The sequence below is a fragment of the Monomorium pharaonis genome, chromosome 3, assembly GCF_013373865.1.
Source record: "Monomorium pharaonis isolate MP-MQ-018 chromosome 3, ASM1337386v2, whole genome shotgun sequence".
NCBI lineage: Eukaryota > Metazoa > Arthropoda > Insecta > Hymenoptera > Formicidae > Monomorium > Monomorium pharaonis.
In genome coordinates, this window is record NC_050469.1 from 17148825 (window position 1) to 17161620 (window position 12796).

General features: G+C 38.7%; 2 protein-coding genes across 6 annotated transcripts in view; one reads left to right on the top strand and one right to left on the bottom strand.

Annotated features, from left to right (window-relative positions):
• Positions 1-12796, top strand: part of LOC105832211 (calcium-binding mitochondrial carrier protein Aralar1) — a 261123-nt gene that overhangs the window by 31684 nt on the left and 216643 nt on the right. The gene's annotated exons all lie outside the window — the stretch shown is intronic.
• LOC118644772 lies at positions 7326-11701 on the bottom strand. Its single transcript, XM_036284228.1, has 2 exons — positions 8612-11701; positions 7326-8293 (listed from the first exon to the last, which is right to left on the bottom strand). Exon 1 carries the CDS (start codon positions 9085-9087, stop codon positions 8653-8655), a length of 435 nt encoding a protein of 144 aa, XP_036140121.1. The 5' UTR covers positions 9088-11701; the 3' UTR covers positions 7326-8293; positions 8612-8652.

Consider the following 12796-nt stretch of genomic DNA (forward strand, 5'->3'; position numbering starts at 1 on the left):
AGAATTTGCAGATTAGTTAATCGATCTTGGAGAAGGAAGAATAACAAATACAGAAGGAAATGATCCTGAAACAATTGAAATACCACAGGATTTTGTAATAAAGGGATCATTAATAAATGAAATATTTAATGAAAAAATTTCCGAGGATAAAAAAAAATCTAAATCGAGCAATATTGTGTCCTAAAAATAAAGAAACATTTAAAATAAATGATGAAATACTTGGAAAAATGGAGGGAGAAGAAAAGGAATACCCATCAATTGATACAATTATTAGTAATGATACAGAGGAGCAAAGAAATTATCCGAGTGAAATTTTAAATTCATTGACACTTTCAGGAATGCCAGTACATTGACTAAAAATAAAAAAAATACAACAATAATGTTAATAAGGAATTTAAATACAAAAAAGGATTATGCAATAAAACAAGATTAATAGTAACAAAATTAAAAGAATATACAGGGTGTAATGTAATCGAAAGCCATCCCCTAATAGAAAGATAGACGGGGGATCGAGATGAACATAAAAGTCCAATCTTGTCTTGGGTTAGGTCTACCAATAATCAAGATATTAATTTTTCAAATTCTACGAATGAGAGCGCGCCGTGCGAAGAGCCGAGACGCTCGAGCTGTAGCGCGGCCCACTGTGTCGAGCATTGGCTGCCGGCGTCGGGGGGAAAGGAGGAGAAGCGGCGCCGCTGCCTGTGCTTCGCCGCCCTCGCGTCTCGTCGCCTACACTCGCGGCGATGGCCGCTACGTACATTCGCGATTACTTGACAAATTAGGAGTTAGCAAAGATATGACAAATTAAAACCGTAATAAACTGTTGTGATTAAGAAAGTCGAAAGAGCGAAAGTGATAGAAACTTATGGAATCTACAAATAATCTAATTTCTATCGTAATTGTGAATAAGTAAATTAATAAAACTTTTTCGTACATTCACGAAAGATTCTTTCTTTTTCTTAAATATCTTATTTACAGTATCATACAATTCTAACTTTGTTTCTTATCGAATTGTGTCGTACTGTTAAATCCTTGATCAAAACATTAATAAAAAATTACTATAAATTCACGATTGATTCTTAAAGTGATAATTTTCTTTTATAAGTGTATTATAATATTTGCCGCATCAAATTCACTCATCATTTCTTATCGTTTTTTTTTTTCATGAAATGTTAAATTAAAGAAAGTTTATGACGATTAACATCTATAATTCTTCATACATTCTCTTTTCGTAAATATTTAATTAGAAAATTACAAAATGCGCAATATATCCATATAATATGTTACTTTGTTCATAACACGATAGAAAAATATCCCTTGATGTAACAATTTCACAATAGATTATGCCTTCTACGATAATTATGCTTAGAGATCGATGTTTAATATCAAGTATTGTTAATACAACGAAGAGTTTTTCTTTCATAACGATAGGAAACTTGAAATTTTTTTTATCTTTAATTACATTATTAATTATGAAAGATTTTTACTGATTGATTCAGAATAGATACCAAGAAAAATACAAGAATCTAATTGATTTCTCTTTTGTAATCCATTACTTCTCTGAATCAAAAAGAAAGAATTTCCAAAAGTGATATCATTGTCTATCGTTCTCTCGTTTCCTGTTAGGAAAGTATATTTTATCATTAGAATATGAAAAAATATCTAAGGAGACATCGTGTTTAATAGTTCTGTTAGAATCTATCGTAATTAATAAATAATATGTTAACGATAAAAGAAACTCTAAGTTCTCTATCGTATAATTACGAAAGAAAACGCTTTGTTGTTAACCATACTGATGATAGTTGACATTGATCTCCAAGTATAATTACAATAGAAATCGCATCGCATAATTTATCACGAAGTCGTTAGATCAGGCATGAATACTTTTTTATTGTGTTACAAAGAGTGTTATATTATGGATAAATATTTCGTGCATTTTGTAATTTTCTAATAAAATACTTACGAAAAGAGAATGTATACAGAATCAATCGTGATAGATGATTCGTTAATTTACCATTGTATGAAAAAAAAGATAGACGACGAATGAATTTGATGCGACAAATACTATAATATACTAACAAGAAGAAACTGTCAATTGCAAATTCACGGTTATCCTTTGTCAATGTAGAATTTGTAAGTATGATAAAACGCAAAGTATGACAAAAAACAAAACTATACCTGTGGATGTTTCCAGGAAACGCTATCGTTTCCGCACCACCACCGAGGTAGATAGCTTGGCGCGCTTTTTTTTAGTGGTTTCCCCAGTAGGCCTAATCCATTTTCGCTATTTTAGTTTAATAATTGTTCGAAGTGCTTGCCTCGTGCATTAAAGCAGAGTTCGGCTCTTCGAACAATCTGTTGCGTCGCACGGTGCACCATGTCCGGCGTGATGGTATTAAAGGCCGCTATAATCGCTTCGCGAACCTCAGCTTCGGTACCATCACGCACGTTTTCGACCTGAGCTTTAATGTGCCCCCAAACAAAATAATCTAGTATATTTAAATCTGGTGACTGTGCCGGCCAAGTAATTGGGCCACCTCGACCCATCCACCTGTCCGGAAAACGCCTGTCTAAAATATTTCGCACTTCGCGACAAAAATGCGCGGGTGCTTCATCGTGCTGAAATATCATATTTTGTTGCTCGCGGAGAGGAATCTTCTAATAAAATTGATAATTCATTTTCTATAAATCCCGCATATGTTTGTTCATTGAGATGAGTCGGCAAAAAATATGGACCAATCTGAAAATTGCCAACAGAAACGTTAGGGAAATAATGCGACAGAAAAGATTTCTCAATTCAAAAATATTTACCACTCTGCCCGCAAATATTCCTGCCCACACATTTATCGACCAACGATATTGAAAAGCGCAAGGTCAAATGGCACGTGGATTTTTTTCTGCCCAGTATATGTAATTGCGGGAATTAAATATGCCATTTGGTGTGAAAGTGGCCTCATCTATCATTAAAATAGTTGTCGCGAACAATGGATTTTGCCGACATTAAGCGAGAAATTCTGCGTGAATTTTATTAATAATTATTGTGTCATAAAAACACCAAATTAAAGAAAAACTAGAATATAAAAATAAAAATACCTTCACAAAAACAGATGCGTGCTATTTCATCATGCAGAAGAAGTTGCTGCACACGTTGAAGATGAAAAGGGCGCAACAGATTCACTCGCAAAATATGATGCACCGTGTACTGTGATATTCCGAGTGCACGGCTTACAAGGCGAATACTATTGTGCGGATTGTTTAATAAACAGAGACTTTATTATTCAAATTCAATATGTTTATTTAAAAAAAAACGGAGAATTTATATTGTAAATTGAATAGAAGAACATTTTCTTAAATATATTTTTATTAATAATATATTATAAAATAATAATATAATTTATTTATAATAAACAGAAACTTTTTCATTCAAATTCAATATGTTTATTTAAAAAAAACGGAGAATTTATATTGTAAATTGAATAGAAAAACATTTCTTTAAATATATAATTTTTTTCTATGTGTAATTGCTACTTTACGCTGATATTATTTCATTCATCAAGATATTATTTCATTCAATATTTCACATTTGATCCTGATTACTGAGCGATAAAATAATTGCTATATTTTTAGGTCTGAATGCTAATTGATCAAATAATAAAAATTATTTTATTCTGATTACTTGTTAATCTAATAATCGAAGACTTTCAATATTGATTATTGATTAACCGAGTAATCAAAAACTTTTACTCTAATTATTGATTAACAAAATAATAAAATAATTTTTGTCTTTGATTATCGATTAATCAAGTAATCAAATAATTTTGTCTCTGATTACTGATTAATAAAGTAATCAAAAATTTGATTACTGATTAATCGAGTAATCAAATAATTTTCGTCTTTGATTATCGATTAATCAAGTAATCAAATAATTTTTGTCTTTGATTATCCATTAATCAAGTAATCAAATAATTTTCGTCTTTGATTATCGATTAATCAAATAATCAAATAATTTTCGTCTTTGATTACTGATTAATCAAGTAATCAAAAATTTGATTACTGATTATTCGTATAATCAAATAATTTTTTTCTTTGATTATCGATTAATCAAATAATCAAATAATTTTCGTCTCTGATTACTGATTAATCAAGTAATCAAATAATTTTCATCTTTGATTAATGATTAATTAAGTAATCAAATAATATTAATTTATTATTATTTTTCTGCCGATCCCTGGTTATTTCCTATTTTATTATTATTTGATATTTCTCATAATATCTTCTCTCTTAAACTGTCTTTCTCTCTTTTTTCGGTTCCTTCTTTCTGTTCGCTGTTTCTTTTTCTAATTTCTTGTCTACTGTAATCTTTCTCTCTCTCCCTCTTTCTCTCTTTCTATCTCTATCTATCTATTAGATTAGCTCTTAATCTACCTATCTCTTTTCCGTAATTATTTAGTTTAGGGGATGATCTTGACTTTGACATATGTTGTCAAGGGCATGATCCTGCGTAACTTTTCCTTGTAACTTAATCGGCGGTCATTGTTTCTTAAAAAGTTATTAACAAAAAAAGTTTTATAAATACGATAAACATGATATCTCTGCTTTACTTAAAGTCGCAAACCCATGTGATGCAGAGAACGCGTGGACGAGAGAGGGGCTTCGCCCTCTCCCTAAATCACCGCATTAATTTTTACAAAGCACACATAAATTAATAGATTTTCGGTAAAAATGCCGAACAGGGAACCCAGCCCCAATGACCTTGATCTTGTTGTCATATGTTGTCAAGATCACGACCCTGAGTAATGTATAAAAGGTTTTAGCCTCACTCATTGTTTATTAGAAAGTTATAAACACAAGATGTTTGATAAATTACATGTAATTTTCCAAAACTACCTGTTTATAAAGATCACGTTTTGCACAAAAAGTCGTGAAGTTATATGGTATAGAGAATGCGTGGGCGGGGGAGGGGTGGAGCTCTCCCCGTAATTTTTCTTAACCCTTTTTTTTACGAGGTGGGAATGCATTTACGCATACCCCCGCCACCGATGACTCACGGGGTTATGTGGGATTCACGGGTTTGCGATCGGGGAGGCTGAACCCTTCCCGATTGCGTGCAATACTCGTCCTACCTAAACTCACCTCGGATGGCCTTGACGGCGCGATTTGGGGGATCCACCGGGAATCGCTATTCAGCATAACTGCCGGTGGGCCCCCCCGCGCCGACGCGCCTTGGGCACGCGCGTCGCGTCGGGCAAGCGGGGCAAACGTCTCCGAGTACCGGAGAGCCCCGCTCACCCAACCGGTCCTTTGTGCTCGGATTGGCCGTCGACTGGGAGACTGTCGTTTTTAGTCTTTCCCGGCCACTACCGCTCTCTCTCCCCTTAGACCACGGTGTGTGGAGGAGAGAGATGGGGAACTTGCGTCCCGTCCCCCGGGTATCTCTCACGTTGGGAGGAGTCGAGGGCGGGGGCGGACGTCGCCTCGAGCGGCTTCGACCCCCCCCAACGGCCCGCGGCTTGGTTTTTTAAAGGAGGGGGGAACCTCGTGCTCATTGTGTCGGCCCCTCCCCCCCCAGCGGGCGGGTTTTGTTGTTTCAATTCCCCGGCCCGGGGAGAGGGAGGCCCGTGTCTATCGGCCCGTCCCCCGCCCCCCCTAGGCCATTTCCTCCCGTTTACGCGCCGACCTCGTACTCAACTTGAGGCCGGCGCATCCACTGCTCCTCCTTCCCCTGTTGCCTCCGCGGTCCGCCTGAGGCCCGAGCGGGGCCGCCGCGGCAGCGGCCGGGGGGGCGGGGGCATCAATGCCCGGTCGCGGTCCCCGCCCATCGAGTCCGGCGGGCGACCGCAATGCCGGCGAGAGGGGCGGGCAGCCCTTGCTCCGACTTCGCCAATGTTCGGAGGGGGGGATCCGCGAGGATCTTCCCTCTCGCCTCCTCACCCTCTCGGCCTCCTCCTTCCGCGACATTACTGTTTCGCAGAAGGAGGCCTCTTCCTACGTGGACTCGTCACCCAGCATCGCTCGTACCAGCGTACCGAGGGACAAGTCCTCGCCGGGCCTTAATTTTGCCCTTAGGACACCGCGCTCGCGCTCCCACGCCGGGCACGTGGCCAGCGTGTGGAGCGCGGTGTCCACCTCCTCGTCGTTCGCGCAGTGATGGCAGCGAGCCGTGTCCTTTCGGATTCGGCACAGGAAATCACCAAAACAACCGTGTCCGGTGAACATGAATCTGTGCCATCCGGAAGGACACCCTGCCCCAGCCCCGGTCTAGAAAATCCGCCAGCACCGGGGCCAGAGCCCCAACGGTCCACTGGCCCGCGCAACCTGGACTGTTCAGGCGCGCGCGCCACTCCTCGATTAGGGACCGCCGGGCCTGGAGCCTCTGTAGGCGACGGATCCTGTCCGTCACCGTCCCACCCTCCTCCCGGATCTGTCGCGTCCGCTTGTATATTCGGGCCTGAGCCCTCGCGACTAGATCCAGAGAGGGGGGGGGGCATGCCCGACAGGGCCGTCGCTGCCGCGTGGGAGGTCTTATGGTACGCCCTCGCAGCCCTGATGACCATGTGCCGCTCCACGGAGTGCAGCAGCGACACGCTTCTTCGATTCTTTTTGGCCATCAGGGCACCGACCCAGACTGGCGCACCGTACAGTGCCATCGCATGTACTACCCCCTGTACAGGCGGCGCACTCCTGCCCCGGGGCCCCCGACGTTGGGGAGCAGGCGACTCAGCGCGGTCGCCGCCTTCTCCAAACGCGGGACCAACCGGCGGAAGTGCTCTCCGAAGCTCCAGGAACCGTCCATCCTAACTCTAATCCAACCAATTTTATGTCGCTATTTGGATAATGCAAAAACGTTGGAAATATACAACGTGAATCTTGTTTGGCGTAAAAAGTTGCAGAACTATGTGATACAGTACAAGCATTTATTAACCTTTTAAGAGCGCCCTGGGTCAAGATAACCGAGCAAAAGTTTGTAGTGATTTCTCGACAGTATAATCTTTGAAATTGGGACTTGTGGCGCTATTTCTTATTTATTTAAATGTTTCACTTTACAACCGAGCATCGACTGTTTGGCCTAAGGCCCCAGTGTGCTACCAGCAGCCGTTAAAAGTAGACACTCAATATCGTCCTGGTCAATTTGACTCAGTGTGCCCTTATCGCAATTGATTCTATTTTAAAGTGCATGGTTTCAAGATTTCCCAATTAAATTTTTAAGTATAAATATTAAAAAATGAAGTAGTTATGCAATTTTAAGTGAAAAAGAAATTTTTTTAATTTCCATATTTCAATTTTTTCTACAATAAAAAATGTCTACAATAAAAAAATAAAAAATGTTGATATTTACAATGATTGAATTTTGTTTTTAAATAATTAAAGTATATATCAAATTTTTTTTGTACACAAAACATAAGATTATAACCTTCTGAGAAGCAATTGAAGTTGCTCGAGTCAATTTGACTCAGTGTGCTCTTTATGTCTCATGCAGATAGTGTGCCCTTTAAGGGTTAATATGACGGTAAAAGTGCCGAATGGGTTTGCGACTTTCCACGTCAAACAAATCCACGGTGTTTGTATCTAATGTTTCGCATTATACAAATAGCGACATAAAATTGGTTGGGTTAGAGTTAGAAAAAATTACGGAGAGGAGATGCAGGGGGCTCCGCCCCTCCTCCGCCCATGCATTTTCTATACCATAAAACTTCACGAATTTTCGTGCAAAACGTGATTTTTATAAACATGTAGTTTTAAAAAATTACATGTAATTTATAAAACATCTTGTTTTATAAATACCACTGACGTCCTGCCTGTTTCAGGCTGTATATAGTGCGATTCAAACGGCAGGCTCTCCCTCCACTTTGGACAACACCTTCTCGACCTTTCTAGCGAGTTCTGTATCACGTTCTTTGATCGCCATCCTTTGGAGCATTTTGTTGAGAAGTAGAGGTTTTGACATATAGATTTTATGTGTCAATCTCACTATTTAGGTATGCCGTGATAACATCTAATTGGATGATGGTTAGACCAAGTTTAGCTGATAAGGCAATCAGAAGTCTGAACGATCCGAGCCGCGCCACTGGGACGAAAGTCGTGGTAGTCCACTCCGGGGCATTGCAAGAATTCCCTAGCGACCCATCTGGCCTTTCGACATTTGAGCTTTTTATCTGCTGCATATTTGTCGCATAGGACGATTCTTGATTCGATAACATTAGCTCCTGCGGGTTTGTCCATTATGTCCCATGTGTTATGTGCTACAAGAGATTTCGTTTCTTCGTAGATTGCGTCTAACAATTCCTCTTTATTGCTTTTAATAGAAAGGGTTTTTGGATACATGCCGTATCCTGATACAGCATTGCGCCGACGTTTCGCAAACGTTGCAGTTTGCATTATCAGGGCTAGAAGCTTCGATACTGAGCTTTTTTGGATTGTAACCATCCTTATATACCCCTTGTCCTGGTGGCAGGGATGATGGTGAAGGGAGAAGACGGAGTTATTCATCCAATAGTAGCACAGTTTATTGGCCTACTATTGGTCAATTGTTGGCCAATCTTAATATTGACTTACTATTTGCCAATTAATATAATCATGACGCGTACGAGGTCACGGCATGTATCCGGAAGCCCTTTCTATTGAAAGCAACATCAAGTCGTGAAAGCTTTAAGTCTAAAATTCCTTCTTATTCTTACCAGATATGGCTTGAGTGAAGGAAACTTCTGAAGTGCACATGTTTGAACAAGCGTCGAACCATTCGTCATTGTTGTCGATTTCAATAACTTTGTACGGAACGGCGTTACACTCAGTATTAGGTCGTTCTTGGGTAGCGTTGCTAATGACCGTCGCGTATTGCTTCCTCGGACGTTCTGGGCGACCCGTGCGTATTAGTTTCGGCCCTCTTTTCGTCTCCGGCATTTGAAGTGCATTGTCGGCATCTTCATTGACGTTGCTATTGACGCCATTGTCGACGTTGTCATCGTTGCCTTCGTCATCGCTATTGCTGTCGATACCTTCGCTCTCGCCACTCTCGCGTTTGGAATCGTTTCCAATGATAACCGTGTCCGAATTCAAATTTGCGTTGTATTTATGTAATTTGACATCCATGTTGTTAACATTTTCATGGCAAGTGATACCATCGTTGCTAACAGTAAGGATCTCGTTCCGAAATCTCACGTCTCTACTGATGTGAATTTTCTTTTCGACAGAATCCAAATGCGGTAAGCCTTCGATTTAGAAGAATAACCCACAAATATACCTTCTTTGGCCCTGGGTTAGAACTTTCCCTTACTGGGATGGTATAACAAAAACTTTACAACCAAAGGTGTTACAACCGAAATTCTGAAAAAAGACTAAAGTAAAAAATGTTTATTGATAACATAAGCAATATACAGAATGCTTTTTGTTATATTTTACTGTACATCATGGAATTAATTTAATTAAAATAAAAAATTCGAATTAAGAAATATATTAAAATTTCGTTTCTAAATTAACTTTCGTGCATTTCTAAATTAATCCTTTTTGTCATAAAGTTTGGTGTCTGATCGATTTTTTAAATTTTGTATCCAACAATTTTTTGGAATCGCTGAATTTGAGATCAAAGTTTAAATTTCGAAAATCTGAAATGACGAAATTAATATGACGGGCCAGAAACAAAAATAGTCTTATTAAGTTAAGACTCCGGAGAAAAAATGGGCATAATATGATCATAAATAAATAAATATATACATATATATATACAGGATGCCCCATTTTAACTTGGACAGCAAAATATCTCAAAAACTAAGCCCCGTATACAAAAATATTTCAGACAAAAGTTATATGGTTTCAAGGGGGACATAAGATGGTACCATTGGTTTGACCTTGAAGAGTTTGTTGAAGGTCACTTTCAATTTCTTAAATGGAACGTACTTTTTCTCATTACATATTCTTGTAGCTTATCTCGAGAGCTTTCCAAAACATTAGTATCTCTAGCTTTCAAATCACTAAAAACTAGTATCATCGGAACACTTCAGAAAGTCAATGCAGAGTTATCACAATAATATAGATTAATATTTATTACATTTACTTGCAAAAATGTTGTGATGACTTTGAATCTAAATAACTCGCATTAAATATAAACTATTGCTGTTTGTAGATACTCTGAATAACTTAAATTGAATAATCTTTAATAAATACTGTTTGTGCGTGCGTAGAGTAAACGCGATCGCACGGAGAGAATGCCGGGATCCGTCCCGATAGAGACGCGAAGCGAGTGGTGAGGAATGCGGTAGGTTCACGGGGGATGTTAGGAAGAAAAAGGAAGCGATGGTGTCACTCACACTTTAATTATTTATTTAAAAACGAACGTTTGGAGCGAGGGGCGAACCGTATCTTTTACAATTTTACGGAGATCTTGAAACGTCCCGATATTACGCTGCCTGTAATCGACGCGGAAATCTTGAAGAGCCTCTAGATCGAAGCCCTCGCGAATCCGGAAATCTTGCGCGCGATCCGACGGAGATCTTGTGCACGAGGCAGAGGACGTTCGCGGGAAAGATACGACCACCCGTGCATTGACGTGATGCACTCACACATTCACACAAATACTCGAACTTAAGAATTAATTGACATAAGTTGCCGAATTAGGGAGGGAACAGAAGTGAATCCCCGCAGGATCGGCGGATGACGCGAGAGATCTGCGGGACGATCTAATGTCGGTGCCGGGCTGCGAGAGACTGACTAATTTTTCGTCTTAAGACAATTACGATCGCGGAGGCGAAAAAAGGGGCGGCAAGGGAACTGATTTCGAGACTTATTTGGGCACTGATTTTGACGTGCCCTTTTTTGGACATGTTTGTTTGCATAGTTACCACGGTGCGAGAAAACGAAAGACGCGCGCGTGATGAGCTAGTGACAGCGCCGTGCGACTAGGTGTATCGAAGGAATGAACTACAAGGAGCGCGATGGCTGTCAGCAGCTCTCACTACTCGCGGATAAAACAGAGCAAAAAAAATGCTAAAATTCTAATGAAATTGTTCTAGTCTCGAACAAATACTTTATTAGAATGTGCACTGGTATTGACGATGAAACGGATGGATAAAACGCTATAGGTGTTAAAGGAGATGATTATAATTGTATTAACACTATGAACTACATGAAAAAACGTTGAAAGTATCGTGATGTAGAAGAACCGCTTATAATAAAGTTTCCTTTAATTTATTTAGATCATTTAAATTTAAAACAAAATATATAAGTGGGGCAAAAATTTCATTATAATATCAATATAATAAATTGCAATTTTGTATGTGTGTGAAATAGGGACATTTTATGCATCAATCAAATTGTTAACATGAAATGTTACAAGAAACATTGAAAACATTCATGATTTAACATCACAAAAAAAATTAAATGGTTTTATTATACATGTATAACTCCAAAAGAGCCGTATAAAAACTACAGGTAATATGCATTTTGAAATGTTTTTACATATTGATCTATACTTTTTAATAAAGTTTATTGCTATATTAAATGTTATAATACATTGTTTTTATCTTTAATTCTGATTGCATATGACTTATCCAAAAAGATCCAAAATTTAGAGAACTAATTACATATTACACTTTCTGCTGGAACAAAGTTTGTTACAACAATACCACAGCTTACAAATTTTTTCTATATAATAAAACTGTACTTTATAAATAGTATAGTTATGTTTATATGTGTTATAATATGTAATAATTTATATGTGTATTTTACTGCATAAGTGCAATAAATAATGTTTTCGAGGTGATATATTCTTTTATATTTTAAGTAAAGAATAAGTGTTTTCTATATATTTAGTGATATAAGTCGACAAATGTCTGTTACTTTACGTTAACAAAGATAGCATAATGTTCATTTCGAATTATGTCATTAAATAAGAAGCATTTAATACAAATTTACTAAATGTTCGTTCTATTTATAAAAAAATGTAGTTATAAGACAGTTTCCTATATATTATATAATTGCGCTTTAATTTCACACTTATTTAAAGTAGGAAAAAGTTTTGCTTTATAAAAGTTACGTTATAGCTTCGTGGATTAAATAAGATGCCTAACCACAACAAAATAAGTGATATCCGAATAGAATTACCTTTTTTACAAAAAGGTAAAAAAATGGCGCCAAGTGCGTGTGTGTGTGTGTGTGTGTGTGTGCGTGCGTGCGTGTGTGTGTGTGTGTGTGACAAAATAAATTTAAATGTGAAATTACACGAAATTGCCTTTTAAAATAAAAAGACAAAAATTTCGTCTTTTCTACAAAAATAATGATAAGTAAATGTGCCAGCTATAAAAACGGATATTTATATAAAATTTATTTATTATTACTTTTGTAGTCGATAAAATAGAGAGAATCGTGTGGTTCTAATCTTAGGCTCATAAGCGTACAAAATATAAACAAGAGTAGTTGGAGTCGTGTGGAGTAGCGGTGAGAGAGTTATCGTGTAGAGCAAGAGATCCCGAGTTCGAAACCAGCCAGCGCTCCTTTAATTTTTCAGTCGCTAACAGCTTCAGAAGTGGGATAACAATTCATGTTCCCTCGGCTAGGAGGACTAGAAGGAGAACTGTGACCATCGTTCGTGGAGGAGAGGTGTGACTTTCGTTAGAGGATTCGTTTACCCCTCGGGTCAGAGAGGGCCCTTCGTGAAGGGGGGGATAGGGTTTTCGAGTTGGTCGACATACGTGGCTGCAGGGACGGACGTAGAGCGGGAGACTCACGTGACTGTGGACCAGTATGAAGACGATTTGTGCGACCACTGTGCGGGCGTGAGAGGGAAACTCACGTGGCTGCGGGGTCA